Here is a 20,367-nt window from a genome sequence, read left to right as displayed (position 1 = left end):
GTGGGGTGCCTTTGCACAGTACTTCAGGTCTTACAGCTGAATAAATTATTGAATAAATCTGAATATCTATTGCAAAATTCTAAACAGAGTCTTGTCTTGTGGGGCAGGTGGTGGTAAACGCTCTTGTTGGAGCAATTCCCTCCATCTTCAACGTGCTACTCGTGTGTCTGATTTTTTGGCTCATCTTCAGCATCATGGGAGTTAATTTGTTTGCTGGGAAGTTCTACCGCTGCATCAACACCACATCGGAGGAGCTTTTCCCCATCACTGAAGTCAATAACCGGAGCGACTGCATGGCCATCAAAGAAGCGACACAGGACGCCCGCTGGGTCAACATGAAAGTAAACTATGACAACGTTGGACAAGGCTACCTGTCCTTGCTTCAAGTGGTGAGGTGTTTTGTTTGAGTTAAAGAAAATTAGTAGTCATATTTACTGATACATATTTTAAATGAATGTTTTCACTGACTGCAGGCAACTTTTAAAGGTTGGATGGACATCATGTATGCTGCTGTTGACTCAAGAGAGGTAATCATTTCGTATCTTTGAAGTTCTGGTGCACTGCATAAAGGAATCCTCATCTGGGGCAATACATCACTACTATGAATCCAATTACAATTATTTCCTTAGAAGTGCATGTATGCATTGCAACCCTACATTCTAAAATCAAATGAAGAAAATCTTGTAACCTGTACCTGAGCAAATGATAATGATTAGGCATTTATTCACCTGTATTTTTTCTGCTTAGGTTGAAGAGCAACCATCCTATGAAATCAACCTCTACATGTACATGTACTTTGTCATCTTCATTATCTTTGGCGCTTTCTTCACACTTAACCTCTTCATTGGTGTCATTATTGACAACTTTAGTCAGCAAAAGAAAAAGATAAGTATAAGACTTTGTTCATCTGAAATAGTGCCTGTGCAAAAGCATTGAGTGTTTTCTTTCTTAATTTCAAGTGTACAATTTTATAACTTTAAACCACATAGACTTGTGACATTATTTAAATTCCTATAATTACGTTTGAATTCTGCTTTTTCCGCACTTTGGAGATGAAGACATCTTTATGACTGATGAACAGAAAAAGTACTATGAAGCCATGAAGAAACTTGGTTCCAAGAAGCCACAGAAGCCAATTCCTCGTCCAACGGTAAGACATTATGATTATTTTAGTTTTCTGTATTAGCAATGCGTTACGTTGTTCAGTCCAAGACTGGAAAACTTGCATGTATGAATGACATCATCAGAAGTAATGATGCTTCATGTCGGCATGCATGTTCACCTTTTCTGCACACTACTTGTGTTAACAGATGAGCCAAATGACTTTCCTGGATTTGTATTTCTGTTCCTCACTGCTCTCGATTTACTTCCTCTCCTTTACAGAACCTAATCCAGGGCATAGTGTTTGACTTCATCAGTCAACAATTCTTTGACATCTTCATTATGGTCCTCATTTGCCTCAATATGGTGTCTATGATGGTGGAAACAGATGACCAAAGTGCAGAGAAGGAGGATTTCCTCTTTAAGCTAAACGTGGCTTTCATTGTGGTCTTCACTGGAGAGTGTGTGTTGAAGGTCTTTGCCCTGCGGCAGTACTACTTCACCAATGGATGGAACATTTTTGATTTTGTCGTGGTCATCTTGTCAATAGCTGGTGGGTAATTAATGATTTAAAAGTACAGCTGTGAATTGCTAATTTGGTCTGGCAGATATATTGATACATTGTTGCTTTTCTGTGTGTTTTCTTCCAGGTACGATGCTCTCAGACCTAATTGAGAAGTACTTTGTGTCACCAACTCTTTTCAGGGTGATCAGACTGGCCAGGATAGGCAGGATTCTACGTCTTATTAAAGGAGCTAAGGGCATTCGGACGCTTCTATTTGCCCTGATGATGTCCCTACCTGCTCTATTCAATATTGGTCTCCTACTCTTCCTCAATATGTTCATTTTCTCTATATTTGGGATGTCAAACTTTGCCTATGTCAAAAAGGAGGCTGGGATTGATGATATATTTAATTTTGAAACATTTGGAGGAAGTATTATCTGCTTGTTCCAGATTACAACATCTGCAGGCTGGGATGGACTTCTACTTCCGATGCTGAACCGGGAGCCTCCAGACTGTGATCCAGATTTTGAGCATCCTGGCACGAATGTAAAGGGCAATTGTGGAAGCCCTGGCATGGGCATGATGTTCTTCTGCAGTTACATCATCGTCTCATTCTTGGTGGTGGTCAACATGTATATCGCGATCATCTTGGAGAACTTCAATGTGGCACAGGAGGAAAGCAGTGATCCACTCTGCGAGGACGACTTTGAGATGTTCAATGAGACATGGGAGAAATTTGACATTGATGGAACTCAGTTTATTGAGTATAGCCAGCTCTCAGATTTTTGCGATACCTTGCAGGAGCCACTGAAGGTTGCCAAACCCAACCTGTTCCAACTGATTGAAATGGATCTCCCCTTGGTTGCTGGAGATAAGATCCACTACTTGGATGTGTTGATGGCTGTCACTCAGTTGATCTTGGGAGACACAGTGGAGATGGAAGCAATACGGAATAGCACTGAGGAAAAATTTAAGGATAGCAAAGACACCTTTGCACCAGTTATCACAACGGTGCGCCACAAAGAAGAGCAGAGAGCTGCTGTGGTTATTCAGAGGGCTTACCGCAGCCATCTTCTGAGGCGCTGCTTATGCCATGCAGCTTTTATGCATCGATCTAAGAAGATGGGGAGAAAGAAAGAAGGTGACGATCCACCAGAAAAAGAAGGGTTGCTTGCACGAAGGTTAGGGGTTCTCTATGGGAGTAATGCAGAGCTTGCTGAGGAAATGGAGCAAGCTGCTTTAGAAACTTTGGCAAGACAACAGCCCTCTAATCCTGAGGCACTGTCACATTACAGAGATGCACGGTGGTGTCCAGAAACCCCTGAGCAAAATATTGTTGTTGTTCCTGTAGAAGTCACTAGTGAGGTTTTATTGCACTCTGCCCCCAACCAGCACCTCTTGACTCTACAAGCAAACCTGAGAGAGTCAGTTGTATAGTAAACTGCATAATATAATTATTTATCTCTTCCCTCTATTTTTTTTTTTTACCAGTGATGGAAACTGTTCTTGTTAATGTATAAGTGTCGCTGATATGCTTTTTAACTCTAGATAAAGAAGAGGCTAACTGATGTTTCAGTTTTTATCCCTAAACTTAAGAATCTATTCCTCTTTTTTTCATGCTATATTTAATTTTCTCGGGTATTGAAAGTGAAACTGAAGTGTGTACTGCCAAGCAGGTTCAAAATAACAGGGGTTTTGTGTGCAAAAGTGTGCGTTAACTGCCTTGACAAAACCTAAAGGTTCAGTTTTAGGGAGTTCAGTTGGTGGTGGTGGTTCACAAGTGGTGGTTACCAACTTTCTCTGTTAACCCCAGTTTTCTGTTTCAGGCTCAGGGAGATTTGATGCCTTGTCTAACTCTTCTTCTGCACAAAATAAACAAATTGCCTTGCTTCAGTAGGGAGGAACAGGAGGGTTATAAATCACATAACAATTCTTACAGCAAAATCAAACAAAAATAACAAATGTGATGAGAAGAACACACCAGAAAACTGCTAATGTTGTAAATCCACATGTGAATATATGTGTTTTACCGTTCTCGTCAGTTACACATAGGAGGTCTGAAACTTCAAACTATATTTCATCATGATATTGATGAACGATAATGAAGGAATAAACATGAAATCATATATATACATTTCATGCATCATCAAATTAACGTGTGCTAATTCTCGTGGCAATGCGAAGCTTGAAGTTTGCGCTGTTGCAATTAGATTGGGGTATAAGGCTAATAATAGTCTATGGCTCAGCTGGTATTAAAATAATATCCTCTCAGCTCAGAATCATATTTCATTAAAAGAACTTTTGAAAACACAACACTTACAGCTAATTATACCTAACCTATCCGGGTTAAAAGAGGGTCACATTAGTGACACTAAAAACTCTGGTTGAAGTCTGAACATACCTTGTCGTACACCCCTCAATATATATTGACTTTCCCTCATAGAAACATAAACATTAACAAAATTGGTCAAGGAAAATTGTGATTTAATGCACAATTCAAAAATAATGAAACAGTAAAATATGATTTCTTTCAGTTTAACAGAAATACAAGATCTAATATTTATTTTAGCCTTTATTATCCAATGAAAATATGCTAGACTTTACTGTAGGCTGAAACATTACTGTGGACTAGAATCTGTTTTATGGTAAATTTCTAGTGGGAAGAAAACAAACAAACAAACAAAAAAAAACAGAAACAAAAACAAAGGCAAAACCTAAATTGAGATAAGCTAACAATAACATGAAAAATATGACAGGGGATGTGAACATGAATCAGAACAGATGTATTGCAAAAACTATGATGAAAAACATGAACATGAATCAAAGCTTGAAAATAATCCTGTGACTTGAAGTCTATGATGCTAGACAATCAGATAACCCGACACTGAACAGAGACCGACAGAGGACCTAAATACACAGGATAATAATAATGATAATAATGAGGGAAGTGGAAACACCTGGGGATAACGAGCTGACACAAATGAATCTGAATGCAACAGGGGAAGTACAACTAAACACACTGAACATGGAACACAGACCCTTCAAAGTAAAACAGGAAACAACAGAACGTAGACAAGACAACACAAGCTTGACAACGTGAACACAAAGACATTACAAATGACAGACTTCACAGAGGACAGGAAAACACTCATATCAGGAGACAGAGACGAAACATAAACTCAACTAAAACAAGCTAATAATACTAGAACTTAACATTATCTCAATATATAAGAAGCAAAGAAAATACAAAATAACACAAAAATGCTGGATCACAGACCCAGCCCCCTGCCATATAAGAGCAAAGTTTCTGAACATATTTCAGTTCAGAATGTAAATGTATTTTAAAGCATATTATAGTTGAAGCTTTTATTTGGGCTTAGCAATTAATGCACTGATCATTTTTGTCTTTATATAATTAGAGTTTAGTATACAGTTTAAAATTATTTCATAGTGTCCTTACAGTTAAAGAACTCACGATATGCTTTCTTTTTTTCTGAATATGACATCATTTCAGCTCTATTAACAGTCCCAACAGAATATTTTATATGGTAATATGCACAAATCACTACTTTATCATGATAGCCATGTTATTTCATTTAGGTTTAACAGCAACAACAACAATAATGATGATGATGATGATGATGATGATGATGATGATAATAATAATAATAATAATAATAACAATTATTATTATTATTATTATTATTATTATTATAAATTGTATTTATCAATTTATCAGCACATTTTAAAACACCCAAGGACACCATACAATAGATGAACAAAAACTAATAAAAAAGAGAAATATAAAAGCATATAAAAAAAATGAGTCTAAATCTAATGACAGGAAAAAAGGGGTTTAAAACAGATGGATTTTGAGCTTGGATTTTAAAAGTAGTAATTAATCATAATTCATGTTATCAGAAGGTAAAGAGTATAAAAGACTAATATTAGTGTTTTATTATTAATTAGATACCAGATGACTTTCTATGGGGAATCTGTTTTGTACACAGGCAAATAAATTGCTATAAAATAGGGTCCCTGGATCTCATTGTCAGTCTCTTTTTGTGAAACTACTTATTAGTTAACAATGGGGTTAACTAAGCCCCCGTGGTGTGGCTAATATAGTTAGCATCTGTTCCTAACAGGCTCATTCAGACAGGCCCACTTTATATTGGACTATTTATGTCCCTCCAAGTCAAATAAGAGCAGTTAACTGCACTCCACTGAATGATTTCAAAGGTTATTTCCCACTCATACACTGTATGCATGTTTATATTTATATTTTTTGGTCCCTTCAGATTTCAGATGTTCTCAAAACTTAAATCAGCCATGTTTGGCCATTTCATTGCTGGATTTCCCTTTCAGCATTCAGGTTTGAACATTGCCTGTAAACTTACAATGTGATGTTTTTATGTTAATGTGGCTGCATTAGAGAACTGCTAAGCACATACTTACTTGCTGTGCATTAAAAGGAAGTTTCGTCTCAGGTTAGATCACAAGATGCAAGGCACACACATTGAATGGTTGAAAAAAAAAAAAATGTGCCACTTTCCAAAATGTAGTTAATCAGATCTTTTTACAAGAAACCCTGCAGTGGATCTAGTCATATAAAGATTAATTCTCTTGCTTTTGTCTAAGTCTTAATAGAAATTATGATGTCTTACTTTAAATATATGGTACTGTGTAAAACTTGCAGGCAGTTTTAAAAGTAATTTTATATAAACATATTTTTTTAAATTTAGCAATAAACTTCATTTAAAGTGCAGTAAACATGAAAAAAAATCAAATAAAATCACAAATAAAAGGTACCGCTCCTCTTTGGTACTTTGTCATGTACTATTATTATTATTATTGTTTTATTTTTTCATTTTAATTTGCACAGGTAGGTTGTCCCAAGGATCCTAAAGACTTTCCTTGACTGTTTTGTGGATTTAGGCTTTCTCGTTTTTTTCTCTTCATGTAGTTCTTGACACACAAAAGGTGTTGATATCTGATCAGATGCCCCTTTACATTCTGCACAGTACTGTATATACATGAATAACATATGCACTTTTACAGTTTTCTAGCTTGTGTTTTTTTTAACAATAGGCAATAAGATGTCTATTTTCATTTGAGTTTGACACTGTTCCAATGTCATCTTTGGAGAAGGTACATAAATTATGAATGTTTCCTCCACAAGGGGTCTCTCTTGTCATATCCTGCTGCTACAGCATGGCAGTTTTCCTGTCAGGAGACTGTAATGTGACCATCCGGACTCCTATGTGAGACTGAGACACTGCTGCACCACTCATCTATAGTGTCCTCTGATGGGACAGTCATATTCACAAGACAGTGTCCTCTTTTTGTTTACATTTCTACTGGAGGAAAAGACACATGGGGAGCTTTGCTGGTACAACCTACAATCACCTACAATGTTGCTTGTACATACTTTTTTCTTTTTTCCTTCTGAACTGTACATTTATATCATTTTGTTATTTTAAAACTATATTGTTAGAATAAAATAGCTATTGTAAGGAAAAGTAGGCTGTGCGATCACGTTGTCAGTTATTACTTTGTCTTGTCTGTGAAATTGCATTGATGCACTGTAGCCCTCTGCTGGTGGAGAGGTCGACAGGCCACACTAAAAACTGAAGATGGAAAACAACCAAGAGAGCACAATGTAGTGACTTTTTACTCTTTAAAAAAGCCACTGGGTAGCAGCTATAGTCAGACTTTTTAATGATCTATGCTTTACATTAATCTGTATGTCTATGAGTGTCCATCTTTTTGCATAATTATAAGAAATGTAGGTTAATGAGTAAGAAAAAGCACATTAAAAAAACCTCATTACCAAGGAGCAACACTTCGAGAGCTCTACTTTTACCTCCTTAAAAACAACTTACAACTGTTAAACATGTGCAATGTGTTTGTTTTTTTTAATGGACAAACCATTTTTATTAACAGGGGATTAAACGAGGCCTTAACTTGATAGCAGGTTCTATGTTGAAAAATATGCATTCAGTGACTTTTTCAAGCGTGAGTGTCAGTAGATTAAAAAACACCCTGTTTCTGACATGAAGTGGGACGATGGGATTTTTGATTTATTTGCATTTTATGTCATTTCATTCTGCCTCACCCAGCTGGAGATCACCTCTGCAAATGCATGTTTCTAGTGCCTGTTTTTTGCCACCTGGTTTTCAATGCTACTCTTTTTTGGGTTGTTTTTTTCTTTAGGTCCTAATGTCTAGTAAACCAAAATGGTTAAGGTTGATAACATTTTTTTAACAAGTAGGGTTAATCCAGAATTTTTACATCAAACAATTAGAAAATTGTAAATTGGTCTGTCACAATTAAGAGCCAAACACCAAATGACATTTAATTTTGTAGATTTTGTGCTTGCATTTTACTTTTGATTGATTAAATAAATGTTATTTTCACTTCAGCTTTGCAAACAATAGCAGCCACCATTTCTTATAAAAATGTAAAGGTTAGACACCCTAAGCATTGCAAATCTTTTTGGAAATATTTCTTTTCTTTTAAGAGAGGTACAGTATTTCTAGTTATTACATACTTCTTGAAAGAAGCTTTTTATCTCTTCCTTACAGATTGTGATAGGTGATAAAATACGCAAATATCGAGGACTGTGCTGTGTGGAGTTTATCAGCTTTGAAAATTAGGGAAATGAGATCAGCTTGGCTGACCTGAAAACTTCACTCTTGACTGGAACTTTATGTTGCATAACAAGATCGAGAGTCCATAGCAATGCTAAAAGCTCTTTGGGGATGTACGGAGCCACATAATGACAATATCCTGCAAATACCTCGTGTTCAGCACGACATTCTCATTCTCATATATTTATATTATTATAGGTTTATATTTTTCTTAGTTTGTTTATTTATTTTAACTGTATATTCCATTTTTTATTTTCAGTTCACTTTAGTTTCAGTTAGTTTCCAGAGTTGATTTGGTCGTTTCAGTTTAGTTTTTTATTAGTTTCAGTCTTAGTTTTAGTTTTATATCATTATAACATGGGTGGCATTCAGAAGTTCAGAACATTTATTACTATGCACATCATTTTAATATCATTTAGGCATTCCACTCCCAAAACACGTCTGTATTAAAGCTTCCTGATACTTGTCGGGTTGACAACTTTGAGTGTAGTGGAAAGGACTAAAATTAACGAAGACTGAGATGATCAGATGTTTTGAGCTGATTTTAATCCAACAGTACATTTATTTTTTATTCTTTTTCATAAGTTCATAACTTATAAAAGCACAAACAATCCTCCAACTCTTACCCATTAGTTTAGCTCGTGTGACACAAGGCACAGAGAGGGGACTGGCATGGCCTTCACTGGCAGAAGACGTGCGTGCCTTTGCATTTCAATCCCCCCAAAACAATAACATTGTGTTTTTTAAAATCTCCGTCTAGTTTTAAGAACCACCACTCCATGTATTAGTGCAACTGACCAAACGATCCTGTAAGAAATGATAGATGGTTTTCTATCTAACACCACTGGGTGTTTATGCCCAAAAGGAAGCTTTGGTTTACAGTTATAGTCACAGTTATTCAGATTTCTATATGCAAAAATAACGGCTTTAGGCTAACTAAAGTCTAAAAAAGCCTGCTATTTTCACTTGAACTCAAAATTTGGCAAGTTAGATGTGAGTCTATGTTCATTCATAATTAAAAATTCAGACATTAGACAAACTACTTATTAAATACCTGATTTTTGCAAGACAGACAACAGAGACAGATTAAACACGAGGAGTATGCTATAATACTGCAAGCCTGGTTAAAATGATGAGTATATAAAGGTTCTCTGTAATCAGTTTAATATAACTGATTACAGGTAGTTAGTTACTGATACCCGATAGTCATTTCTTGATGCTTTTCTGCTATACAAAACTATGAACTACTATTTTATGGCAGCTATTTAAAATAAATGTAATGAGGGTTAAATGAGCATATCATAGTAACCTAAAAAATTAACAACCATGCTTGTGTAATGTGTCACTAATTTCTCTGGTCATATATACTTTTATTTGTCTGGTGCTAATTTATCATATAAAATAACTACCAAAAGGCAATGATAGGTACTTTAATAGCCACTATTTCCCTTTTGGACAAATTTGGATTTGTCACTTGATTTGTCACCTCTTGCCACTGATTTTCAGAGCATTTCGGAGGAAGCTTTGGCAAACTGTATATATATATGGATCAACTGAAAGCCCAGGTGTATCTCTCAGGCCCTGTTTCAGGTCATTGGTCGATTTTTATTTGTTATTTTTCATACATAACTTTCAGTTACTGCTCATTTACCACAGATATGTATTGTTTTTAAAACCTGCCACTTGTGTCCTCCACTTGTCCAGTTACCTCATTTTTTTTTAAGGCTACACTGCACACTATGCCAAAATATGCCAAGTTTTCAGGTCTCTGTAAATTGGGTGTTTTCGGTCTGAAGTGACCATTTAAAATGGGTTCTTTGCCAAGTTGTTTGTGAAGTAGTTCATAAATTTCAGTAGGTGCCATTTTTATGCTGGAATGATTCATAGTTCAGTGTTGAGTGGTTTAAAAACTGTAGAAACTTTAGTCCTCCAAGCCTGGAGAATTGTTGCTAAAGACCTCTGCTAAAGACAAATCTGACTCATTGGAAGCAAACAAACAAACAAACAAGGGTTGAAAAGTCTCAACGACTTTTGCACAGTACAGTATCTTCTTTTGCATACTGTATCTTGTAAATGTTTTTTTTTTTTAAGGAATTTAATGTTTAAAAATGATCTGCTTTGGTTTGTTGACCATAAAGGCTTTCTTTTGAAATCTAAGGTATCTAAAAACATCTTCTTGGTATCAATATTGAAACTATGATATTATATTGGCTGTAATATCACTAATCATAACCTTAATGTTTAGCTTAATAATGCTGTTTCATCTGTCCCTAAAAATGGAACATTTAATCATTCGTGTTACTGACGCTAAAAGTGTGGGCTGTTTTTTTGGTTCAACGATAGAGCTCTCTTCCTCTTATTTGCCTGCCTGCATGGTGACAGAAGACAGACTGTACACCCACTGATGCAGACACTTCATCTTCGTTCACAACACTTTTAGACCTGCAGAAAAACTCAGATACAGCTGTGGAGTCGGCATCTGAAGCGTATTTCTCTTCTTTTTGAGGACATCATGCGCTGGATGCTAGCTGGATGCTGGGGGCTTGTGTTAATCAGTCTGTCAGGTAAATGGAAATTTTTGGAATATAATCAACACGATTTTGTGACTGAAAAATGAAACCAATACAGGAAAAATACCAGTTTGAGTGCTATATATATTAACTCACAGTGCCAGTACACCAAAATAATTCAGTAAAGTACAGTACTGGCAATTTACAACACCTCATGCAGTCTTTTAATTGTATTTTTTATAACTGTTAAACCACAACTACACTGCCTACTAGTGTTTTGCATGTTATTTTTGACTCTGCAGCACCATTACTTCCTGCCCATCTGGGGAAAAGAGGAAGTTTTCTTCTGAAACAAAGACTATAAGATTATTGTCATGTTGATGAATTGAAGTCCTTTATAATTTTATAGTAAATAAATATCACACATGCACCTCCAAGTTATTCAGTTCTTAGTTTCCATTGCTTTATTTACATATAACTTGTAATCTAATTTAAAGAATGAATATAGAAATAGCAAATAAAAGAAAAAAGCATCTGATATTTATGTGTTGTAAACATTAAAAGCAAACAAATATGATATCCTCATACATGCATGTATACATGTCTTGGGACACAAATAAGGATTATTTTCAATATCAGTGGATAATAAGGCCTTTATTTACATTAACTGATTTATCATTACTCCATAGTATTTGAGAAAATAGTGCAATAGTGTCTTCTGATCTTATGGTTTCTACTCCTCAATCTAAAGATATTCAATTTATCATTTCATTGGCATTACCATTTCAAAAAGGAAGTTAATTATTCACTTTGTTTTCTAAACTTTTTGGATTAGTATAGAAATGGTTATCGATTTAATTTTAGCTTATCTGCAATGATTGTTTTGTAGCAACATTCATAAAATCCTTCCTATGTTTGATGGTTATGGTTTGTGTAATTTATACTGTAGTTTAGATGAAACCTGGAAATCTGGCAACATCTTTTTGTTATGTTTTTTAGACTGAATAAACTGAATAATGGAGTAAAAGAATAATGTGGATAATGTCCCTTACAACAATGGCACTTTTCTCCACCATGTGTACCATTCGGTTCCATCATCATCTTGAAGTTTGTCTCTTTTTATGTCGAAATTTTTCATAATTAGTGATACAGGGCATTTATCTTTTGTTTCCACATGCATTAGCCTCTTGAGACCTGAACTCTTGTTTAGTACGCATTTTTAACTTCTCCTAGCTAGCTCCTTCATGATACAAACTAAGCTTCCTCTTTCAACAGGAAGCCCTTATGATTTCACAGAAAAACATGTCCTCATCTGGGGGCAATGGGTTTATTTCACAGGATAAAACAAGAAAGTTAACATTACTTGAAAAAGTACAAAATCTCAGCCCCCCAGGTGTGGGTTAGGGTTAGGGGTTACCCTGCCAGTGGCTGATGCCCCCAGACGTCAGTGCATTGGTGGTTCTCGGTGTCTGGGGCTGGGGACTCAGGTATGCACTGACTCACTCAGGTGCAGGGGCCTGGCACCTGTGGCTCAGTTGGGCCCTTCTGTGGGGAGGGGGGACCTCGGTCCTCTGGGCCTGGGGCTCGTCTCGCTCTGCTGCGGCTGGCTGCCGACAGGGCCTGCAGGCACGTCACCGCAGTCTCCTGTAGCTTCACCACCGTGGCTGCTAGGTGACCCCTAGTCTGCGGCTCTCCTCAGCTCTTTCCAGGAGGATGGCGCAGCTGCCCCTCCGGTGGTCCTCCTTGGGCTCTCGCGCTCTGGAGGGCCTCTAGATGTCTGGGACCTGGATCTCCTCCATGTCTGCTTCATGTCCTGGGGGACAGGGCTATGGCTCCCCACACCCTCTATCAGATAGTTAAATGGAGAAACCTTTTACATACAAGCGCACTCACGCACACAAGTGTGCACACAGGTATACACATGGGTGCTCATAGACACACTCTATATCTTCCTTTGCTGCATCCTCAAAGCATACTGTGCATTGTCGGTCTTGTGTTCTGCTCGGTAACATTCAATATTTATTATTTACTGTTACTTATAGTTATCAAGGTTGTTGCTGTGGTCTCCCTACTGTGGTGTTCTGTATTTTTTTTTCTTCCAGCAGGTGATCCAGTGGACTTTTTAATGTCTTGTCTCACTGTCCCTCTCTCTGTTTTTCTTTCCCCTCTCCTTTTCTTGAACTTCTCTTGTCTTTGTCTTCCCCTTTCCTATCCCCCAGTCATGTCTGTTCTGTTTGTAATAACTTAAAAGTTAAAAATAAATAATGCCAATCAATCTAATGGGCCAATAATGATCTACTTGATTAAAAAAAATCTGTTGGGCCTTTTTTTTGGCCTTCAGACAATAATTCTGATCGCTACAGTGCCGAACAGGATAGGCACAAAAAAACCCCCAACCAACCAAACAAACAAACAAACAAAAAGACGAAACATGATTCATTAGAATGACGTATAAGGTGAAGAAAGGGCTTAATGCAATGTCCCTATATGAGGATACGGGGTCCCAGGAGGTTACGTACATCACTGTTCTCTGTAAAGCAAGCATCTCATAAGTGGCATACACAATGAGAAAATCCTTTTAATGTATATTTTGTCCATTTGAAATGTGTGATAATTGCTGGTATAACTATGTCACAGTGTCTTTCAACCTTTCTTTGTCTGCTTAGTTGCTGATAACAAGAAACTGCAGATCAGACAGAAACCCCGCTTCTATGGTGTGACAGTTAACACCAATGTGCCCATTTACTGTTCATCCTCACGACAAGACAATTCTACTGTGCAGTGGTTCAAGGCCAACAAGATCGGAGACGAGCAAACACCGCTATTGACATTGATAGATGACAACATTAATTTTCAAAACCATGGTTTTATGCAAAAGGCCTATCTTTACATCACCAAGATACAAATGAGGCACAGTGGCGTGTACTACTGCATGGTAAATGAAACACAGGGACCTGGAACCGAAGTAAACGTTTTCAGTAAGTAGCTGGAACAGCATGTCATCAGCAGATCTTTAAAAATACAGTGCACTTTTACCATATTTTTTATTTTTAATTATGTACCAACTCGCTCATGAAAATGCACAGCTGACATACATCTTTTCACTGTGCAGGACCCGTTGCGATGGAAAAGGCACTCTACAGGAGCAACGTGAAGGACGGTCTCATTGTGTTCCAGGGTTTTCTTTTGGCTGTATTCATCGCTGCTCTGTTCCTACGTAAACAAAAACTGGTGAGGAACACGATGAACAAAACTCGAGGCAAATGTGTGCTCCAAAAAAGGATTTTGTGCAGAACTTGCATAACAAATCTTCACCAGAACGCAGGGTTCTTTGGATCAAGAATTTTTTTTAATATGGTTTATTTCAGGAAAATTTAGAGGTTTTTCTTTAGAAGCAGAGAAAAGAAATGTCAAGGCTGTAGAGAAAAATATGTGCATTTACTATGATTAGCCTCACAACAGGAAGGCTTTCTAACTGATCGTTTCGCTTTGCTTAATGTGTATGCAACGTGGTGCACTGAGTAAAATGCTTTGTATCCCACTGGTGAAGGCAACAGCTTTACATTGATTTTTCTGTAAACAGTCCAGAGGAAAACAAAAGAAAGGCAGCAAATCATCTAATTAAGAAGAGAGTAGATCAACAGTAGGTCAAATATCAAAGCTGACATGTTGAAATGATAAGTATCTGATTATTAAGGCGCCAGCCAGATACCAATCAGTACCAATCTAGGTTAGGCATTCCCACTATACAGTAAATGGCTGCATTTCATCCAGGTGCTCATGAGATAGCTATTGAGTTACACAGCTAAAATAACTATTTACACTTGCTTGATATATGTCTGCTTTTAAATTAAAACAACACCTATGTCTTTAAATTTTTCTGAAAAGTAAGCCAGTTTTACCTATACAACACTTTGTCAGAATCTGTTATCATTGCTATGCCTGAAATCAAACTTGTCAATGCCATAAAGTGTCTTAGAATGTTTTGACATCCTTAATACACACATGAATCCATTTTACTTTAAATAAAACCTGTAATACATCTTAAAAAAGATGATCAGTATTGCCAGAGGAAACATGTGCGCCCCAAGAAATTAAATTTTTTGGGCTACAGCTCCCTTCATTCATTCTATGTTGTAACCAGCACCCACGAAACTGGAAGTGGAGATAATAGGAGGTTTCAAACAGATGTATTAGATAAGAGGTTCTCTAACATACCAAAAATTACCAAAGGTGTGTTGATATTAATAACTGACAGTGATCTCCACCGATATTTAAAAAAAGAAAATCCATACATTTTATTAAATAGTACTTACTCGGTTTAATTCTATACATGAAGTTAAATCTAGTTTTTGAGTTATCACAGTGTTAGCTACAATTATGTTGCCATTTAATAGGTTAATCATTTTCTACAAACATTTATTTAGCTTTTGTCTTTATAACACAGGGAAGCAACTGCAACTGTATTTTTTAATATAACCTACAACAAAACACGCTTTAGTCATTTTCACTACAGTTATTTGAGTTGACCGGTGCTTACAACACCTACTGCAAACAGACAAATTTTGAAGAAAAAAAAAAAACTTTAAATATCATTTTAATTTATTTCGTTGTGTGTTATGTGCGATGTGTCTCTAAATAAGATGGTACCAGCTCTTTAACTGCATTCATTCTCCCCACCCACACCCCCATTTCCTTTTTTAACAGTGGGAACAAAGAGACAGCGAATACGAGGAGCCGGAAACAGATCACATCTATGAGGTTTGTCAGCTCTTTGTTTTACAATAAAAAGTGAAAAAAAGAAAGACACTGGCTTTCTTTAAGAAAAAAAATATTACAGTGACGCTTCACTGTGTGGTCTCATTTGTGTAAACATGTCACAGTGAATACACACCACAGCTGTGTGACTTTACATAAAAATGCAGGAGCACAATAGACAAGCGAAAAAACAGGAATCGCAATCTCCGTGCACCACTGAGCTCCTAACCACAAATTTACCGTCAGGTTTATTGTTGAATGTATGAATACACATCCTATATTTGAGTTAATAAATAAAGTACATCTAGCTGGCTGAATTTGTATTTCATTTGTTTATTGCATTAATAATAACACATTTGAAGGATTTTATAGATTTTGTTGCTGCTGCTCTCTTACACAAGAAACAGAACGGTTTGTAAATCAATTATACCAAAAGTGTAGAAGGTAGTCTTACTGTGATTGGTTGACTTTTCATATAGTGAAGAGTTATTTAAAGCAACATAGCAAAAACATAGTCATAAATTATAATCTTACTAAGGCTCCAGAATAGTGTACATAAGTGTAAGTTAATAAATAATAATAATAACAATAGCAAGATCAACTTCAATTATCGTACTCAATACATGAGTCTTTGTGTTTTTTCTTGAGACTTTTTCATCATCAGTGTGAGTTTTCCCCTGAAAATCCTTTTAAAAAAAACCGTAAATGTATTTTTAAGCAAAAATTGCCAAAAAAAGAGAAAGAAAATAACATAAAATGCTGGATGCAGCAAATGTGATACAAATTAAAGCTCATATATGCAAAATAATATTTAAGGTCCATTTAAAAAAAGTTTATTTCATTATTTCATATTTCAGGCTTTACAGGGTTAAGTGGGAGAAATTATAACTTTTATTTTGAACATGCACGTCTCAAAAAGTATGTGTCATGTAAATCAATCAAACCCACAAATTAACCAAACGAACATGGCTGTAATTCAGAATTTCGAAGTCTTACTAATATCAACACTTTGTTGATATTGGGAACTACTAGGAAGGTAAGACTGCACCTTCACAGTATTTACAGTATGTTTTAAAAGTCAGTGAGCTCACTTTTTCTTGCAGTCCTGTGACCCATACATCACTTAGTTACAACATCATTGGTTTTATTAAGATTTGAACAACCCTGAATATGAACACTGCACTATAGGAGTGTCAGTGGCAATGGCAAAACCTTGTTAGCTAAACCTGTACACTGTTCTAGGTTATATAACTACTGGAAACCACACTTACAGCTTTACAGAGTTTAACTAAAATAATGACCTAAACAGAGCCAAACTAAGGATTTGAAGTTAAATATGAACAACAATTGGTCAAAATTATTAAGTAAAACTAATTAAAAAAATAAATGAATACCCAGTTACACTTCTTAGTATTCAGACAGCAATTACAGATACATTAATAAAGTACATCTACAAATGAAGTCAAATCCATTAACTCAAATGAAGTAAGGATGTTGGGCTGAGCTCCAATTTGCATTATGAATGAAGAACAGTAGCGTTTGAGGTTCATGCAAACGTTGTTATGTTTTGTTACTTTTTGAGTTAATGTCATTCTGCAGTGACATTAAGCGGGAGCCCATTTTTAACTCTGAGTCATGTCTGAAACACCAACTATGCAAATAAAAACTGTAGCTGCCAGTATGCCCAGACATATACAGTAACTATGTAATGGATTTTCATCATTTGTTTAATCATCTTTTTAATAATATAGTGGGAGAAGGAGCCCTCAAATCTAGACACATGTAAAGTTAGTAAAACTGACTTATTTCTGTCTTTTAGGGCTTGGCGATCGAGACATGTGGTGGAGGTCTGTATGAGGAACTCTCCGTGTATGCTCAGGCTGAGGGAGCTGAGGCCCCGTGGGAGTGAGACTCACACAACTACTTTTCACCTGCTAAAGCCTCTGAATGAGGACACATAATATGTTCTTAATTGCAACTTGTAAAGTCCTTAAATAGTTTACTGAGAATGGAGACGTGCCTTTTTCTCACAACACAATACATGGTTTGTTCGTAGATGTGCAGCTGCATGCTTGCCCTATTTTTTTAATGTGATGTGCTGTTTAGTAACACTGTTTTGAATTAATCTGTTGTCGTAAAGTGTAAATAAGCCTTTCTGCAATTTAGACCCAAAAGCTGATATTTCAGCGGACCTTTTTGGTGCTTCTGGTGATGTTTATTTAAACTATATTGTGTATCAGGTGGTCCTGTAAAAGCCCAGTCTATCAGTCTATCACAGGCTCTGGGTTGTACCCCTGCTCTTGATCAGTGTGAGCTGGGACAGAATCCACACCCCTTACGACTCTTAAAAAATTAGTCTTACGTAAGTAGATGGATGGATAATTTCATACTGACTGTACTAACATGACATTTTGAAGCCTGTGGGTGGTGGAAAAACAAAGACTAACTTGTGTCAGTAAGAACTAAAACAACATCCTACTCGTTTTTTCATTTTTCAGTTGTTTGTTAAGATTAAGTATATACATATGTATTTTGTTTGTTTAACATGAATAAAAACAATAAACACATCTGTCTTTGCTGAAGAAATTTATTTTTTCCTATAACTATGGAAAACATGATTTTCTTTTTTTTAATCACCAACATGTTTGATTAAAAAGACAATGATAAATAAAAATGCAGTAAATAAATAAGTAAATAAATAAATAAAAAGAATCAAATAAATTAACACATGCTTCCTTTAACAGGAATGCAACATCTGTTTACTTCATTTTGCAGGAATAAAAATATGTCCACTTTCTTTTTTAAATGGGAAATATTTATTGATTTCAACATATAAAATACAGAAAATGTTCTGTTTAAAGTAAATTTATAAATAAATAAACATATGCTGTTTACCTGTATGAACTATTCACTTATACAATCAACTTAAAAATCATTAAATAAATTAGTAGATAAATAAGTTAAAAAATAAATAAATTAACACATCCTTCCTGTAACAGACAGGTTTTAGTTGACAGTGTGCAGAGATGAAGCCAGCTGTTCTGCTCTCATGAGATGGGCTTTGGTTTCCTTCCTGATCACCTCCCAGGCTTCAGCACTGTGACCCTACAGACACAACAATATTATCATTAGTAAAGTATTCCAGAGGCGTTTAATTAAAGAATTGGTTTTAAAAAATAATCAAGACCTACCTTCTTCTTTAGGACATCATCTGAAAGCCTTTTGAAATACATTTCTGTCTTGAAATACAGTTGTGAGTTCTTCTTCTTGTGACTGTGGCTCCCAATCTAAATCAGGAAAAATAGTCATTTAAATATATGTTTTAGCCACGTTAGCACTATAATTGATCTCAGTCGTGGTGTTACTGAAAGTGAACTTACACAGGAGTGAAGCTCTTCAGCCTGTTTGTTGACAATATTGAGAAAGTTCCTCACTGTGCTGTCCTCCCATGATGCAGAGCTGTGATCCTCCTCAAACAGGGCAGCCACCTCCTCCAGAACCTGAACTGTGAAAGCCAGTTTATCCTCAGCCTGGAAGAAGAATCATAGGTTTTTATAATTCAAAAAAATTGAAAAATAAGAACAAATATCAGAACACTGAGACCCGAGTTTTGCATAATAAGAACTTAAAGTTATGACGGTTATGAATTTTAATTTTTGATTGTATTTGATATTTGAAAATTTAAAAACCTTTACGTTGTTTTACTTTAAGGAGAAATTAGTCTAGGATAAAATGAGAAAAGCTGAGGTTCACTTACTGATGCTTTTGATGCCTGGCGGTACAGATGATTAGGGAAGGCCACGGTGTCCTCCACCTCAGTGGTGTTAGTTGAGTTGTTACCCTGGATCACACACAGAAACAGACTTAGAGTTGAAGTGCAGACACTAAACCTAAATAATTTCATTTAATTAAAAATTCAACAAAATTTTAAGCCTATTAAAAGAAATGCACTCACCATGGTATCAAGTAGATTCAGAGTCTCCTCGTTGTGCTGTTTGAATTTATCATCCATCCATTTGCAGCTCAGCGAGGAGCCGACAGTGAACAGACCAAGAAACAGGCAAGCAAAGAGAATCCTGTTCATCATTTTTTATGGATGTCAATTGTCTTTGTATGAAGCAGACTCAGATATCTCCTGTTCTGATGGAGCTGACCTGCCCAGCAGCACTTATAGCAGAGCACACCTGTTTCATTTTCCATATATACCTCTGTGGCTTTCACCTCAACAAAGGTGGGTTCTGATGTCACACATTTCAGACTTGGTTTCCATGGGAAGCAAAAAAATCCCACATTAAATTTTTTTGTCCTGTTCAGCTGTTGTATAAAGCAGAATAATAGTCTGCTTTGTTGTGCCACACAGTTGCTTTCCAAAGAGGAGCACTTCACCAGGTCATTTTCGAGTGTGTTTCATGACAAAAGCAGACACTCACACACACAGACACACACTGGCTTTCATATTTTAGTGAGGACATCTAATTGTGACATAATGCTTTCCCTAGCTGCTTACCCTGACTCTAACCCTCAAAAATGAATGCTTAACTGTAACCCTTAGCCTAAACTTAACCATAACCTAATTGTAACCCTGACACTAAAACCACATTTTGAGCCTCAAAAATGCCTTCAAACTCGTGGGGATGGGCACTTTGTCCCCATAAGCGACTGTTGGTCCCCACAAGTATAGCAGCATGCCAATTTTCTGTCCTCACAAAGATATCTAAACATACACGCACTCTTTCACCAGTTTGGCCTTCACCCCCTGTCTACTCAAGCATAATATCCACACAGATAATAATATGGATAATAAAACACTAACAGTATAATCCATAATGTGCAAAATGTCCCC

At 36.3% G+C, this 20,367-nt stretch overlaps 3 protein-coding genes across 5 annotated transcripts in view; 2 read left to right on the top strand and 1 right to left on the bottom strand.

Moving 5' to 3' along the window:
• Positions 1-8,016, top strand: part of scn4aa (sodium channel, voltage-gated, type IV, alpha, a) — a 30,954-nt gene extending 22,938 nt beyond the window's left edge. For all 3 annotated transcript variants that reach the window (XM_025909862.1, XM_025909861.1, XM_025909863.1), the window contains 6 exons: positions 108-389; positions 474-527; positions 748-885; positions 1,046-1,150; positions 1,384-1,654; positions 1,752-8,016. In XM_025909862.1, the coding sequence (XP_025765647.1) occupies positions 108-389; positions 474-527; positions 748-885; positions 1,046-1,150; positions 1,384-1,654; positions 1,752-3,043 (2,142 nt within the window). In that variant the 3' untranslated portion in view covers positions 3,044-8,016. The remainder of the gene's footprint in view (positions 1-107; positions 390-473; positions 528-747; positions 886-1,045; positions 1,151-1,383; positions 1,655-1,751) is intronic.
• Positions 8,017-10,627: 2,611 nt separating this feature from the next.
• Positions 10,628-18,091, top strand: LOC100706679 (CD79b molecule, immunoglobulin-associated beta). Its single transcript, XM_003453373.5, has 5 exons — positions 10,628-10,820; positions 13,433-13,744; positions 13,879-13,997; positions 15,474-15,527; positions 17,344-18,091. The coding sequence occupies exons 1-5, from the start codon at positions 10,769-10,771 to the stop codon at positions 17,431-17,433; spliced, it is 627 nt and encodes a 208-aa protein (XP_003453421.1). The 5' UTR covers positions 10,628-10,768; the 3' UTR covers positions 17,434-18,091.
• Positions 18,092-18,483: 392 nt separating this feature from the next.
• Positions 18,484-19,611, bottom strand: LOC100691561 (interferon a3-like). Its single transcript, XM_019362079.2, has 5 exons — positions 19,480-19,611; positions 19,282-19,365; positions 18,905-19,054; positions 18,716-18,811; positions 18,484-18,629 (listed from the first exon to the last, which is right to left on the bottom strand). The coding sequence occupies exons 1-5, from the start codon at positions 19,609-19,611 to the stop codon at positions 18,531-18,533; spliced, it is 561 nt and encodes a 186-aa protein (XP_019217624.1). The 3' UTR covers positions 18,484-18,530.
• Positions 19,612-20,367: the final 756 nt, after the last annotated feature.

The sequence above is a fragment of the Oreochromis niloticus genome, linkage group LG8, assembly GCF_001858045.2.
Source record: "Oreochromis niloticus isolate F11D_XX linkage group LG8, O_niloticus_UMD_NMBU, whole genome shotgun sequence".
Classification (NCBI taxonomy): domain Eukaryota; kingdom Metazoa; phylum Chordata; class Actinopteri; order Cichliformes; family Cichlidae; genus Oreochromis; species Oreochromis niloticus.
Note: the sequence above shows the minus strand (reverse complement) of the source record. Positions and strands in the feature narration are given on the sequence as shown.